The sequence below is a fragment of the Rhyacophila brunnea genome, unplaced genomic scaffold (assembly GCF_057557595.1).
Source record: "Rhyacophila brunnea isolate RB1 unplaced genomic scaffold, BYU_Rbru_1.0 scaffold_13, whole genome shotgun sequence".
Classification (NCBI taxonomy): Eukaryota; Metazoa; Arthropoda; class Insecta; order Trichoptera; family Rhyacophilidae; genus Rhyacophila; species Rhyacophila brunnea.
In genome coordinates this window covers 37,249,520-37,266,796 of record NW_028232785.1, presented here as the reverse complement: position 1 = coordinate 37,266,796, position 17,277 = coordinate 37,249,520, and the positions used below count along the sequence as shown (strand labels likewise).

Genomic DNA, 17,277 nt, shown 5'->3' with positions numbered 1-17,277 from the left:
CCATCATCGGCAACCGTGGCACCCAAGTATTTGAATCTGGACACCAGCTCGACGGGCAGACCAGAAACCCGAAGAGGAGTCTCGGCGTCGATGCATGCAGCACTGCACATGGATTTGGTCTTAGCGGCGTTCAGATGAAGACCCACACGCATCGAGTTCGCGGCTAGCCTGTTTACGGTTAACTCCAACCTTTCAATCGTCGAGTCAAACACGACTGCGTCGTCTGCATACTCCAAGTCACACAGTCTTTCTTCGCATATATCGTTTGTGTCATCATGATGTAGGCGTATCCCACTGTCGGGCAAACCATCTTACGCATTATGAAATCCATCATGATGATAAAAAGAAAGGGCGCAAGTATACACCCTTGCTTGACTCCTGACGTGATTTCAAAGAGGTCAGAGGATGTTCCGGCTGCTCTCACGCGACACTCTGTATTGGTGTAGAGAGCACTTATCACGGCGACCACTTTCCGTGGGACACCATAGCCTATCAGAATTTGCCAGAGAGATTCACGATGAGGACTGTTAAATGCCTTTTCATAGGCCACGAAGCAGCAGGCGACAGGTATATTCATCTCTTGGTACTGTTGCAGGAGGCATCGGAGAGTTGAAATATGCTCTGAGCAGGCCTCCCCCGGGACAAATCCACTCTGCTGCGCACGCAAAACGTCCAGCATGGGACTTCTAATCCTGTACAGGAGAATCTGCGCCAACACCTTCCCGGGAACGCTGAGGAGAGTGATTCCTCTGTAATTATTACAGTCTTGTAGGTTACCCTTTTTGTGCAGAGTAACAACGGTACCATCCCTCCAGGCTTTGGGGCACTGCTCCCTTTCCCACACCTCGTGCAGAAGGTCACACAAAGACGGCAATACAGCGCTCAGTCCGCAAAGCAGGAATTCTGCATGGATGCCATCATCTCCAGGAGCTTTCCTGCGCTTCAGTCTTTTGACAGCCTCTTTAACTTCAGCAGTTGTCGGAGGATCTTAGCAGAATCCCGATGCAGTAGTGATTCCGAGGGCGGTGATCTCCGACGGAATATCGAAGGGATGCAATGGAGGTGGGCGATTCAGGACATCACTGAAATGTTGGTGCCATAGCTCCTGGACCTTTGCAGGTTCAGTGACTGTCATTCCGTCAGAGTTGCGTAATGCAGTGACCACTGGACGTTTCCTACCACAAATCGCTCTGGTGATGCGGACTTGGATTATTCTTGCAGGCAGCAGATTCCGCATCCCGAATGAGGTCATCCAGGCGTCGGCGCTTACCGCGGCGGGCAGAACGCTTTACCACGCGGTCCATTGTCTGGTATTCCGCGCTGCGCTGTGGGTCGTATGTACCATTGTCTCGCAATTCTTTCAGGAGCTTCCTCTTCTCAATCATCTCCCATGTATGAGGTGACATCCAGTCCGGCCTGTGCGTATGCCGCTCTCCTAAGGCAGTAGTTGCGGAGCTCATTATAGCATCCCGAAATAATACCCACTTTCCTTCCAAGGGATCCGAGTCGATTGAATACGTGAGAGTTCGAGCATCATATAAGCGCTTCCGCAGTTCCAGCTCATAGGTTGCACGCACACGGGTACTTTTCAGTTTTTCCACATCGAGTCTGACCGTCCTTTTGGGTTTTGGGGCTCGTTTGAGATCTATACGGGATTTCCCAACCAAGAGTTCGTGGTCACTCTGGATGTCTGCACCTCTATATGTCCGCATTTTGCAATTTGCATACCTACCACTAATTTGCACCGCAATTTGCATACCTACTATTAATTATTTATACACTGGTAGTTTTTCCTAAAAGATCTTTTACAATAACAATTCACAACTTTTACATCAAACGTCAAATGGTTGTTTATTGCGAAAAATCCAGGGCCGTATGCATGATATTATTTTGAACCCAAAATCTTCGATGTGTTTTTCAAAGTAAAAACTGTTAGTGCTAGTTAATGACATTCATTATTTACATAGATTTTATATTTCATTTCAGAGTTAAATATATTTTTAAGAATACCAAATAAACAATAAATTGTATTTATATGGAGAAAGTAATGGAGTATAATATACTCCATTACATACTTCATATAAATACAATTACATATTATGTAGCAATTTTATAATGTTATATAAATTAAATTATTTCAGATTTCCGAAAAATGAAGTTCTTCGTAAATTGTGGATTGATGCAGTCGGGCGGGAGAGCTGGGTGCCATCTAAATATTCATTACTGTGTGGGAAGCATTTCTCGGAAAGTGAAGTTAAATGAGTGTTAGCGATGGTGCCCACAGATCGCGTCGGGCGCCGCACTCGCGCAAAATTCCTACAAGTGGCGCATAAATCATTGAAAATACAACGTAATCAAATACGCCAGCGCCCACTGGATATGGCGACGCATTATAGGCGCGCGCCGCATGAATCATCGTTTTTTCGCGAATCACCGCTTCTCGGCGATACGATTGAAAGAAAATACAATGGAGTCCATTCATTGACCACAGCGAGCAAAAACACGCTGCGCGAGGCATTGTCGATCGACGGGCGGAAAGCAATTATTTAATTACAGAGAAGTCATTGTTTTATTTTATTGCGTGTTCAGTTTATCGCTGGTTGAATAATGTCGTCGTAAATTTTAATTACAAGACCCGAAAATATATAATATTTTTATTGCTTTGTTATGAAAGGCGCTGTAATAATATTTATTTTGTGCTGCTTGGGCCGCTTACAACATAGGTGAAGGGTAATGCGCGGCGAGAGACGTGTGATTATGGTTATGAATAAACACTGCATACGCGGACTTCGCGCGCCCGACGCGTTCTGTGGGCACCATCGCTTAAAGTTAAATGAGAGTTAAGAAAGTGAGTTAAATAGATAAAATGTTGTAATTAACTATATAATCAAATTTTCAACATACCTACCTGTATTTTGAGTCTAATAGGTTTGTATAAACAAGTAATTTTATACACAATATGTCAAAAACGAACCCATGTTATATTTTTATTTCATAAAATATTTTCAAAATACACATGTGTAAATAGGTAGGTAATATAATAAACTTTTTTTTTGTTTGTAATTAACTGTAATTATTTATCTAAACAATAATGCTATGATATTTTATATAGAACAATATGTAAAAACAAGACCATATTTCTTATTCCAATATTTAACCATTTGCTATTAACAGATTTGTGTATTATTTTTCATAATATTATTGTGTTTTTTGTGTTATTAAAAATAAAATACTTACATCCATTTGCATTATTTATTCTTACCCTGAATCCTAATAAAGTTTTTATTACGGGAACTTTTTATAATGAAAATACGTTTATCATAAATTAGTTGTAAGCTTGTGTTGATAAAAAAAAATACTCAGTGGGGCGTTTTTATGTCCAAGTATGGCCCATTTGCAGCAAAGTGTACCTAATTTCAGAGAAGTAGAACTTTCTCTCACAAAACGAGTAGACACTGACACTGCTTTTATAGATTTCCCATATTTGAACGGTTTTCCATTTTCACTGTCTGTCAGAAATACTACGGCTAGCTCCACCAAGTTTTTGTACTCGTATCTTATTTGGTCTAGGAATTTTTGTTGGTACCAAATAAATTGTTTGTTACTGTATTATTTAGCTTGGTTCTTTACACACAAAATGACCCCAGAATTGCTTCGATCATATAAGGCATTCTCTCGCTGCAGTGGTCTCAAGCATTGTAAATCGATCAAAATTGGATGTTCGCGCAGCGGCGTCCTCCGCCGCCTGATGAGGTTAGTACGACACGATTATCTTTTATTTTCTTTCACGAACCGATTAGTCCCTCAAATCTGCTCGCAAAAATAAATACAAAACAGCAAAGGTCCAGTGGTTCTACACTTTTATCAACCAAGATATTAGGTTTTTACCCTCTCCTGAAAAAAAGTGTTTTGTGACATTTGCTGTTCTTAGGCCAAGGTCTTCGATTGCTTTAGTTGATTTTGAAAAATGGTACTGCCTAATATTGGCCACCTCCAACGTCGTGCGATTTGTTATATTTGGATGATTTCCTGTAAAACTTCGTGAAGTCACTGGTTAATGCTGATAAACCCAATGGAAGCCGATATCGTTCGCGATATACGACAAGAAGTGCTCGAATAAGTGACATCCAAATTTGGTGACTAGAATTTTCTTCGTTGAGAACAACTGCGGTGACCACATTATAAATGTTAAGGACATGTAGAAAAATGTTTATTAGTTGTGTTATTAGTGAACCTGTAAATGAACGTACCTGGTCCATTGGGCTGTATTGTTGATAGGATGAGCCGGGTTGAGTATTCTCATTATTGATTTGGCGAATTTCATCGTCCACAAATTCTTGTTTGATAATGACATCCTCATTATCATTCTCTGACTTTAAATTGATCAGGCTGTCTTCACACTCCTGAAAATAACAGCATCACCATTGTGATCAGCCAGAGTCAATCCATTTCTGGATAAGACCTGCCACAGCTCTATCCTCTGCTTTCAGTGGCCACCAATGTACGACTGCATTTAGCAAGTGAATGTATACTCACCGAAAGGCATTCCGGTTTCATGGAGTATTTTAATCTGCCTTTTTAACATATTGCATAACATATCGCACATTATGATCTATAGGGTCGTAACTGCAAATAACATGATCTTGATTAATTTGAGTTTGAATGTAAAATAATTAACTACAATTTAATTAATTGCACTAGATAGCAGAAAATTGTACATGTTAGAATAATTTTGTGTACTTTACCCTACTGTAGTTCTTAAATATATAAATATATTTTTTAAATTATATTGTGAATTTTTGCAGCTGCGGCCATATAGTTTGAAAATTGACGAACAAACTTGCAGATGCGGCTTAATAGTTTTAATAGAAAAAAACAAAATGCACCTTTTTCATATATAATTTTATAAAAATAATGTTTAATATAAAAATTATTTTATTATAGAAATAAAAAAATCAATAAAAATATGACGAAACATAGAGAAATAAAAAAGAACAATGAAAAAAACTTTAATCATCAGTAGGATACAAAATATAATTTATTTTAATGTCGGATAATTAAAAAAAAATCGGTGTGTGTACTTATGTACGCAAGTTAGAAGTTATACTTCTTTGGCGTAACAAAACAAAAACAAAACTTGTGATAACCTAGATTTTTCGACTAGCTCCTAATTATCTTGGTAAATTTCACACGTAAGAAAACTTATTACTATAGAAATTTTATTACCATATACCCTTCATTACAATATTTTTAATTTATAAGGTTTTTCACCACTATGTGTAACTTTATGTGACTTACGATGACCAAGTTGCGAACATCTATATGACCATACATTGCATTCATAAAGTTTTTTTACCAGTATGTGTTATTTTATTTGTTTTGAAATGACTAAATGTCACGTATCTTTCTTTCTTCTTTAGCCATATCCGTCCCTTAGCTGGAGCATATGGACACCACGCGGCGCCTCCAAGAATCGCTGTCGCTCGCCAGTCTTCTTGTTTCGTTCCAGGTCAAACCAGCATTCCGTAGCTCCGCCGTATACAGTCTGTAGATTGTAATAAGCGGCCTTCCAGGTCGCCGAAATCCGGTCGGCTTGAAGAACAGGCAGGCTAGGTTAAAGTTCTCTTCTGGCATCCGCAGTACGTGGCCGAGCCAGGTCCAACGTCGCCTCTTCACTTTAAGCGTGATGAGAGGCTGCTTGGTGCGTTTTCTTGTCTCCTTGTTGTTCCTAAAGTCATACCACCGCACACCTAGTATTCGTCGCAATCATCTGTTTTCGAAGCTCAGTATACGGTTGCTCTGAGCCTTCGTAAGTTGCCATGATTCGCTACCGTAAAGCAGCACTTTCAGAATGCAAGCGTCGAATAGGCGGCATTTGGTTTTAACCGAGTACAATCGTGAGTCCCAGACATTTCGCATCGGGTTGATTGGTGCTCCAGTCATTCCCATTCGGATAGCGAGCTCTTTCTGCAAAATGCCATCTCCCGTGATGTGTACTCCCAGGTACTTGAAGCTGTCGACGCTCTCAATGTTTTGTCCATCGCTAATCAGAGGGAAATCTGGATCAGGACAGGTGCTATTGCACAAGACATTGGTTTTCTTCGCGTTGATTTTCAAACCAACGCGAGAGGAGTTGTTATGCAACCTGTCGATGGTCTCAAGGATCTATACGAACAAACATTTCAATTAAAGGGTTTTTCACCAGTATGTGTCATTTAATGTATCTTAAGATCACTAAGTCGCGAGCATCTATATGAACATGCACTGCAGTTATAAGGTTATTCACTAGTATGTATCATTTTATGTCGTTTGATCTGACTAGATGCCGAGGATTTATGTGAACATACATTGCATTTAAAGGGTTTTTCACATGTATGTGTCATTTTATGTTTCTTAAGATCACCAAGTTGTGAGCATCTATATGAACATACATTGCATTTAAAGGGTTTTTCACTAGTATGTGTCATTTTATGTTTTTTAAGATCACCAAGTTGCGAGCATCTATATGAACATACACTGCAGTTGTAAGGTTTTTCACCAGTATGTGTCATTCTATGTTTTTTAAGATTACTAAGTTCCGAGCATCTGTATGAACATATATTGCATTTATAAGGTTTTTCACCAGTATGTGTATTTTTATGTTTTTTAAGATTACTAAGATCCGAGCATCTGTATGAACATATATTGCATTTATATGGTCTTTCACCAGTATGTGTCATTTTATGTCTGTTGAGATGACTAGATGTCGAGCATATATATGAAAATATACTGCATTTATAAGGTTTTTCATCAGTATGTAACATGTTATGATTCTTTAGACTACTAAGATGAGAGCATCTATATAAACATACATTACAATGATAAGGTTTTTCACCAGTATGTGTCATTTTATGTTTCCTTAGATTACCAAGTTGTGAGCATCTATATGAACATGCATTGCATTGCATGCGTGAACAATCGTGCTGCCTAATTTCCAGGTTATTCTATATCACATTTTTAAGCAAAATTACTAAATATTTCAATGTGAACTTTCAAATTGCTTTTCTGAGAAATATACTGAAGTTGACATAGAACAACCTGTAAATCAGGCTGCGAAATGTCAATATACAGTGGCCCCGCTTCAATCGGCCACTTAAAAAACCACAGGGACCCACAACTAGCTCACTTGACAAACTCATAAACTTCGGCCGATGTACGTGGCAGTGAAGATCTGGGTACTGAAATAGTCGTCAAAGCTAACAGGAAGATAGGTATATAGCCTTTCATATTACAGATATAAGCCAAATCCAGAAGATATAACAATATTAATAAATCTACATTTCGCCACTGATGGTAACATCAAGAAGAAAGACATTTTTCTCGGTTACTTTTTTAAGTGTATAGCATTTTCAGAAAAAGGCACACATTAGAATTACCTCAAGATAGGTACAATTATTTTTACCATCATGGGAAGTGAGAGTTCTTCAGAATGGAAAATTTATGTGACATTAAAAACTTTCTTTCGCATTGTCAGCACTGTAGTTCGGAGAAAACATAGTTACATAGCAATGGCAAAGAGTGGAGGTAGGCTGTTATGGTCTGGCATAAAATGATCACGTATTTCTTTTCATTGGACTAATATAACTACGTGTCAGTGGCGAAGGGTGGAGGTAGGCTGTTAAGATTCGCTATAAATAGTGCACACTAAACTTTGTCAGTCATATGTATTTGTTTTTATTGAACTAAGACTACAATTTACAGATGGTGTTAGTTATATTTTAAAAATCAATTAAGCCCTGCCTAAACGAAACCATAATAGTTTTGGTCTAATTTGGGCGATACGACAAAATTGTGGATACTTTTTCATTCATAGTTATTTGTTTTCGTTAGACTAAAAATACATATTACACATATTATTGGTTCATTTTTTTTATTTCATTAAGCCCTGCCTAACCAAACCATAATAAATAAAAAATATTATTCTATCTATAAAATATTCAAAGTTATGTATGATTTAACTGCATAATTTTAAATATTTTATAGATATACATGTATTTTTTGACTTATTATCTATTATGGCTTGGTTTCTCAGAGTTTAATTGAATTTTAAAAACTATCCAACACTTTCTGTAAATTGTAGTCTTATTTCAAGGAAAACAAATATGTATGTCTGAAAAAGTTGAATGTGCACTATTTATGGCGGATCTTAACAGCCTACCTCCACCCTTCGCCACTGCTACGTGTAAATGGTATTTTAAATTATGCATATTTGATAACAGTCTAAAGATATTTGTTTATCTATAAAATATTGAAAATTATGACATTAAACAATATTTGTAATCAATAATAATCGTTTGAAATAGGAAAAATGATCGCCATGTATCATATTTAGTATTCTTATTTCAACAAAAATAAATAAGTATGACTGAAATAGTGTGAACTATTTTAGTTGGATCGCCAATACGGTACACCTACATTGTTGTGGTTGGGTTGAGGCAGAGTTTAACTGAATTTTAAAAAAATACCGGCACAATCTGCAAATTGTATTCTTAGTTCAATGAAAATAAATAAAGTTGACTGACAAATTTAAGTGTGCAATATTTATGTGAAATCTTAACAGCCTTCCTCCACCCTTTTCATAGTGGCTGGACCAAAAGATACCTTGACATACATTTATAAATATATTGCCACGTATTTATAAATAAGTGGGTTAAAAACAGAACGGCTTTTTTCTCTTTCTGATAATTTTATTATTTTTAATTTAAACGATCGTAAAACTAGCTTAGTTCACTCTATTAACATCATTGTCATCAATAGCTTGGGTCAATCTATTGCTGGATAAAGACCTCCCTTAGCGCCAGGTACATCCACCGAACATTCTCTACTCCATTAATTTAATAATAAGTTATAATCTAGATATTAAAAATCCTCCAACAAAGTTGTGTCAATATCTTTATACGTAAATCATAATTTGTAAATATTGGAAAGAAGCCCGCTTGCTTATAACATACCGCATTGTGTCATAATACAAGTCTCAAATTTTATTTTTACTACCTACCAAATAGCAAATCATCCACCACTCTCTCACACTTCCATACATGTTGATAATTAGTTGCAGATTATTAATTGGGTTGTAGCATTTTTACATGTAAGATGTTGAGTTTAGTTTGGGACAAACGCTTTATTTTTTCAGTAATAATGAAAAACAAATAAAATGGTGAAGAACAATAATTATTACAATATTAAGTGACCAATAATATATCAGGAATACTAATTGAAATATTGCCACATACAGGATTCACGCTTCAGTAATGCAATTAGTTGCAGTACGAATATAATAAAAATCGAATAATGTTCCAAAACCGGTAAGTATTTAAGTTTATTAGGATATTCCAGATAAAATTAATTTGCAATATTTTTTAAAAACACCTCGCAATTTATGGTTTTTGAGATTAGCAATTTTAGAGAATATTTTAGAGCACACATCACATTGATGTGGTTTTTCACCAGTATGTGTCATTATATGACCTTTAAGATGAGAAATTCGAGAGAAAAGTTTAGAACATACATGACATTCATGTGCTTTTTAACCAGTATGTGTCATTTTATGTATTTTGAGATTCCACATATTCTGGAAATTCTTTAAACAAACATCGCATTGATGTGGTTTTTCACCAGTATGTGTCATTATATGACCCTTAAGATGAGTAATTCGAGAGAATTTTTTAGAACACACATGACAATGATGAGGTTTTTCACCAGTATGAGTCATTATATGACCTTTAAGATGAGAAATTTGAGAGAATTGTTTAGAACATACAAGACATTGATGTGGTTTTTCACCAGTATGTGTCATTTTATGTATTTTGAGATATCTAATTGAGACAACATTTTTGAAACACACATCGCATTGATGTGGTTTTTCACCGGTATGAGTCATTATATGACCTTTAAGACGAGACATTTGAGAGAATTGTTTAGAACATACATGACATTGATGTGGTTTTTCATCAGTGTGTGTCATTTTATGTTTTTTGAGATCACTATTTGAGACAAATTTTTTAAAACACATATCGCATTGATATGGTTTTTCACCAGTATGCGTCATTTTATGTGTTTTGAGTTCATTTGCATTGAACTTTTTAAAACACACATCACATTGATGAGGTCTATTACCAGTATGTGTAAATTTATGATTTTTAAGGTGAGCAATTTGAGAGAATTTTTTAAAACATTCATCACATTGATGTGGTTTTTCACCAGTATGTGTCTTTTTATGTTTTTTGAGATCACCAATTTGCCGAAAATTCTTTAAACAAACATCGCATTGATGTGGTTTTTCACCAGTGTGTGTCATTTTATGTATTTTGAGAGTACAAATTAGTTGGAAATTTTTTAAACATACATCGCATTGATGTGGTTTTTCACCAGTGTGCATAATTTTATGTCTTTTCAGATTACTATTTGCGTTGAAGTTTTTAAAACACACATCGCATTGATATTGTTTTTCGCCAATGTGTGTCATTTTATGTTTTTTAAGGTTATCAATTTGCAGAAAATTTTTAAAACACACATCATTACCAATATTTTTTTTATACAACTTAAGATGCTGAGACTTCGTGCATGAAATGTAGTGACTATTTAGATGATTTACAGATTCAAACACTCCATAGCAATTATTGCAAATAAAGTTACGTGGAAAATATGTAACTCTTCTCAACACAATTCGAGCCACCTTTGGCAAATATAATTTCGAAACTTCCTGTTTTACGTTTAGTACATCTGTAGTTATCTCTGAATATTGTATCATATTTTCCATTTTATTTGTTGAATCTGTTATCTTGTTATTGGTCAGGTTATTTTCAGGCGTATCTGTTCTAACGACTTCCAATAGATTATATGTGAAACATTGCTGGGAAGAAATCTACAAAGGAATAGGGTTGTATATTTAATTCAACAATATTAAAGCAAATAAAAACAAATTGTGTGTTAGCAGTAAAGTTGTAAATAATTGGTGTTTTTTCTTTTGGTAAGATATAACTTACAAAATTGTTAACTGTCAAATCGTTGTATAATGTGTGACACCCGTTGACTTCATCACATTACTGATTGGTTAAGTCTAGCAAAGAAACACGAATAGAGTCACGTTGAAAAATTAACCTAATCTATCTAGAAAATATGTTGTCGATTCGCGCAACCTATATTTGCATTTTCTCGCAAAATTGCGTTTAGTGATTTAGCTCATTATAGCTTAACAGCTTTGTTAGTATGGAAATATGCCGCACATGGATTGGACCTGTCAAATGTTCTCCAAATTCAGGCGATATTTTCTGTGGGGGTTTGCGAATTCACTGGCTGATGCCGATAGTTAAGCATATTGGCGCATTGAAAGCCAACATTATTCGTGTTATACAACTGGCATTGCACGAAAAAAGTGGACTAAATTGGGCGACCAGTATTTGCTTCGTTGAGAACAGCTGCAGTGGCAATATGCCATAAACCATTAAAAATGTAAATGCCATGCACGTCTGTTTTTCAAATTAAAAAAACTATCAAAATTTATCTTGTGTTATTTTTTACAGTTTAAAGTTCTATCGGGCTTAAAACACATTTATAATAATTGGAACGTACCTGTTCTAATGGATTCGAGCAGTCACGTTGAGTATTAACATTATCGATTGGGCGGATTGCATTGACAACAAATTCTTTTTTGATGACCACTCCTACATTTTCTGACTTTATATTTATCAGACCGTTTTCGCGATTCTGAAAATAACATTATTAATATTATGCAACAGTATCACAGTTCAGCCAAAGTAGGCCGCCTACAAGTCTATCTTCTGCTATCAGTGACCGCTAATGTACAACTGTATTTGGCATGCGAATATAATATACTCACCGAGCGATATTTCAAACAATTAAAATATTGTTTTGATTATTTTTTTTACAATATTCGCACCAAAGAACTGGCTTAACCTACCTGGTATGGTATGACAGGCTACAGATAGAAGTTTAATATGGAAAATTATGGGATAAACTAAGAAATGTGTTATTTTTCAATAGTTACGTCTGTATGTTAATAATATGCATTGTCTGTTACGCAACTATAACGTGCATCCAATATTGCAGGACGTCAGAACGCTTTGTAAATCTTGGGTTTTACGGCCTGCCCGCCATAAAATAACCTGCTTTAGAATATTTGTCCACAGCGATGGCTTTGACATAACTATTTACCTGTTTTTTTATTCGTACATACGTGTCTCCGGCTGAAAGCGCCAATTCATGTAGCGTCTCTAGGTAATGGTGTCGTGTGTGAAACGGCTCTAAGTTTAAAACATAATATTATATATTGCAAATTCCAACCTTCGATATACGGCCGCACCATGGTAAGAAAAATAACACATTATACAATAATTGAACCAACCTCACGTAATGGGATGAAATCTGAATATGAACAACCCGGTTGAGGATCGACACCACCACAATATAATGGGTCAATTATATCTTCGATAATCTCGCGCTTGATGACGGTTGGTTGATCATTTGTCTTAGAGTTTATATCCGACAGGTCCGCTTCAAGGGACTGAAAGAGGCATTATTACACATTGTATACACAGTAAAACCAGTTTCAGCTAACGTAACTTCATTAAGTGTTCAATAGTTATAATCACAATGAATTGGTAAGTAGGTACATAATAAATGTATTTCGGTTATAGTGCCGCAGATGACCGCATGACCATTTATTATTTTGTTTGGAAACAGTTTATCCCACGTAGACAATTACGTTAAATACCCTTTTCTGTCGGCGGAGATGCTTTCAGATCAAATAATTTTTGTAATTTTTTAGAGTTTGATATTTCCATACATTTTGATGCAGCATTATCACACACTCAGGAGCGGGTTAGGTTAGATTAAGTAAGGTCAGATTATGTTAAAAAAAAGTTATAAAAGGCACCATTACCTGTATTTCTTGAAACAAAGTTTAATATCATCGTAAAGCCCCATCTACATCTTCGACTTTTGTTGTCAACCTCATAAAATTTAACGATAATTATCATATTTTATTGGACCATAAATTACATTAATCGTTTGTTGAACTAAGTTGACAAATGTTGGAGTTGCCAAATCCGTCCTCATTGCGATAAACATGTGGCGACATTTAAAAATGAGGTCAGCCATCATAAAAATAACCACTTTAGTCCGTAAGTTTTAATTACTTTTATCGTATTGCGGATCAAATTTCTGTGGCGAGACGAAGTCACCACTTGTTTCGAGGACTGGCGGAAAAATCAAAAGAGTGAGCAACACACTTTAATAATGGATTATTAATAATAATTGTTAATAAAATTAACATACCAGTAGATTTTAATACGAAGTGCTTCGTAAGTAGGTAGGTACAGGAATTTAGTGATATCGACTGATATACATATTTTACTCTTTATTTTCCCGTGTAGGTAGCGATTGCCAATCAATTGGAACATATGTCTAGCACTTATTTTGATTACTTATTTATTACGCATTTTGTGACATTTTTTACAGAATCAAAATAATAGTATTTTCGGACTCTCCGAAATCTCGTTCTTGACAATTTTTTCCACGTACTTGTGTGAAAGTATTTTTTCTATATTATATATATCATGTACATTCAAATATCTGGTGTCAACCAGAAGGTTATAATATATTTTCTCAGAAAGCGTTTTTTAAAATGATGTAAGTATGTTCAATAATCAGAATGGTTTATTCTTTAATCAATCTTTTGAATTATTCGTTGAATAAAAGAAATAGTTAATTATAAATTATTCATTATCACTTTCCAATGCTTCTCGTTTGACAACTTTACTATATAAATTTTTGTTAAGTCAGTGTGCTGGGTGACATAATTTGACAGCAATATTTTAGAAAGGGATAGCATGCATTTTTTCAGAAGCGATTTCAACATTATGTATTATTGAGTTATAATAGTACATTCTTAAATCTTGTGAATTATTCGTTGATTAACAAAATTAGTTTAAGTATTAAAAATTAAGTACTTAGTGTGTTATTAAATATTTTTATATTTCCTTATTTTTTTTCATTTTTGTGTATATTTTTTAATATATTCAATAAACGGTATAGTTACCAATTTACCTAAATGCTTTTTTTTTATATTCAGTAAATACGATTTAGAATATTTAGATTATTTATCATGTGTACCTACATCTAAAAACGTGGCACGCCCTACGAATTAAAAAAAATCGGCTTATTTTTGAAATATGTAGAAATTTGTTTTAAATGAGCATGCATTTATTATGCAGTTATTCTGTACAATGTTTTTTCTTTAACTAAAGGGGTATATTTTTAATTGATCATTCATCAGCATGCTGTACCTACTGAGTTACCCACTTTCCTACTTGTGCATATCCAACTATTACGTAGGTCAGTGGCGAAGGGTGGAGGTAGGCTGTTAAGATCCGCCATAAACAGTGCACATCAAACTTTTTCAGACATACATATTTGTTTTCATTGCAATAAGACTACAATTTACAGACAGTGTTAGTTAGTTTTTAAAATTCAATTAAACCCTGAGAAACTAAGCCATAATATATAATAGTCCAAAAATACATGTATATCTATAAAATATCTAAAATTATGCAATTAAATCATACATAACTTTGAATATTTTATAAATAGAATAATATTTTTTATTTATTATAGTTTGGTTTAGGCAGGGCTTAATGAATTAAAAAAATTAACCAACAATATGTGTAATATGTATTTTTAATCCAATGAAAACAAAATAACTATGAATGAAAAAGTGTGCACAATTTTGTCGTATTGCCCAAATTAGACCAAAACTATTATGGTTTCGTTTAGCCTGGGTTTAATTGATTTTTAAAAACTAACTAACACCATCTGTAAATTGTAGTCTTAGTTCAATAAAATCAAATAAATTTGACTAAAAAAGTTTAGTGTGCACTATTTATAGCGAATCTTAACAGCCTACCTCCACCCTTCGCCACTGACGTAGGTAGGTGGGAACTTTTTATATATTTTAAAAATTTTATAATGTGATAATTATTGTACTGATAATTATTATTAGTATGCCTTCAATCCGTATGAGTTAGAATAGGTACCTAGATAGATAATGTTATTATCTAGATAGCTAGATGAGTTTGTGGTATATAACTGTAACTTCTTTCTATTGTAACTTTGGGCTTGTTCAGATGGCGCGATTTGACTCACGCGTAAAAACTCGTGCGCATTCCAGGTACAAGTGAATTGAGTCGTTTGCATGTCGATGGCTGGAACTAGGAATTACTAGTTTTGAGTAATGGCTGATCACAGTTTTGCCACCCCTAAAAGCGACAAAACATGGACCCTTCGATGACATTTTGTAATTTTTTTGAGTTTTAATTTTGTGGAACAGAAGAGGAGCGATATACCACTATAATGGCCAACATAGCTCAAAACTTGAAATTTTTTACTTTTCTATGGAATTGAAACATCGATGTAATCGCCGTGTGTCAATTTTCGTGCGCGGTCGAGGTACAGGTGACTCATTGATTGATTTTTGAAACCGGTATTTCGGTATCGGTAAATAATTGAATACTGGTTTCGAAATATGTACCGGTATTGAAATCCCTAATTGCATCATTATTATAACACGTGAGCAATAAAAAAATATAACCATAATTCTCTGATAGGTAAGAATGATTACCTACATGTAAGTGTTTACATGTACCTACCTACATCTACATCGAGGTTTGATTTAAAATAATATGCCATAGATGAAGACAATGATATTGATTATTATCGTATTGGTATTGTTTATCTTTTTATTAAGAATTTATAGTAAAGTAAAATAATAATTTTAGTGTCTTTTTCTCGAAGTTTGATATTGACCAAATTGAAGTAGGTACATACTTACCTATATCTACTAATATATAAATAAGTACCTATAATATTTTCCACTATAATAGGTACCTATATTAAAGAGTGCATGAGTCCCAGTCTCAAATATCGAACGCCTTTTGATAGATAGGTATAGCATGTCCCGACTCGCGACAAATACGATAAAATAATAATAATCAGGCAAACGTTTCGTGGCTTAAAAGAAAAAATGACGTTGCCTCTCTTAGTGGACAAATGAGCAACGTCAAAAAGTAGCAACACCTTCGATTTTATTACCCTATTCCGATACATAGTCGTTAAATTTTATGAGGTTGGCGACAAAAGTTTCTGGTGTGGACTTGGCATAAGGTATCGGTTACTATGCTATAATTAATCTACTGTGAAAATGTCTAAAATATTAATATGAACATCTCACGATATAATAAATGCAGAAGAATCTCAATTTTTATTAATCCTAAAAATTTTATAATGTTCATGGGTAACGCAATATTATGTTGAGAAAATGACATAGGTACGGAATATAATAAATGACTATCATTTTTAGGTTAAGTCCTGTCTGGATAGTTATTACTTTGACAGATCTTGAGAAATGGTTTGAGGTTTCAGTTCATACCACTTGTGACAGTCAGAAAATGGTTTGAAGTTTGCTGGTACAAAGAAATAAACGTTAAATCTAAAACTATTCCGGTTTACTTATAACGCATGCGAAGTGCGTCCGTTTTGAACTGTTAAGCCGTTTAGCTGGAACGCCTAAATTTATGTTGTCATGCAGCATGGTAGATAATTTAGTATAATTTGAGGCTTACACTATTAATTTGTTATATAAAGTTTTGACAATAGAATAATTGGTCTAATCTCACCCCATTTCACGTAGATATTGCTTTCGTTTATGGTATTTTACAGCTGCAAGTAGTTTTTTTATAGACAATAGGCTTACCTTGTATTACCTACCTAAAAAGGACTCACGCGCGATTAATTTTATTCACCATACAATTGATCGCAATTTTAGATAATCGCATTAATTATTGCTTTACATTCGAATGATTGTGATGTATAATAAATCATCATAAATAAATGCTCATGATCTGACGAAAGATTTATAAACCTACACATAACTTGTTTTAAATTATCAGTGTGAGCTTAAACCACTAAATGAAACAATTTGGAGCGAATTAATATTGCTGAAATGAGTTTCAAAGATGCATTTCTAATTCCAACCTTCTATATAAGACAGCACACATTATAACTACTTACAATTGGCATGTAATTTGAATTAGAACAACCCGGTTGAGGGTATTCATCATCATATAATGGGTGTGTGATATCTTCAATAATCTCGCGTTTGACGACAGTTGGTTGATCATCTGTCTCAGATTTTATATTAGAGAGGTCCGCCATATTAACACT

At 34.6% G+C, this 17,277-nt stretch overlaps 1 protein-coding gene across 1 annotated transcript; it reads right to left on the bottom strand.

The window, feature by feature from the left end:
• Nucleotides 1-2,265: 2,265 nt before the first annotated feature.
• Nucleotides 2,266-13,116, bottom strand: LOC147077440 (uncharacterized). The gene is made up of 6 exons (XM_085941089.1): nt 13,060-13,116; nt 12,404-12,562; nt 11,611-11,745; nt 10,760-10,903; nt 4,251-4,403; nt 2,266-2,316 (listed from the first exon to the last, which is right to left on the bottom strand). The coding sequence occupies exons 1-6, from the start codon at nt 13,114-13,116 to the stop codon at nt 2,266-2,268; spliced, it is 699 nt and encodes a 232-aa protein (XP_085797215.1).
• Between the last annotated feature and the right edge of the window lie 4,161 nt (nt 13,117-17,277).

Excerpts from the sequence above, each read along its gene's own strand:
- LOC147077440 (XM_085941089.1), bottom strand. The coding sequence starts at position 13,116 with ATGAGGACGGATTTGGCAACTCCAACATTTGTCAACTTAGTTCAACAA. Across the intron at positions 12,563-13,059 it reads TAGTTCAACAAACGATTAAT|TCCCTTGAAGCGGACCTGTC; the intron begins GTAATTTATGGT and ends TGCCTCTTTCAG. Across the intron at positions 11,746-12,403 it reads ATTTCATCCCATTACGTGAG|AATCGCGAAAACGGTCTGAT; the intron begins GTTGGTTCAATT and ends TGTTATTTTCAG.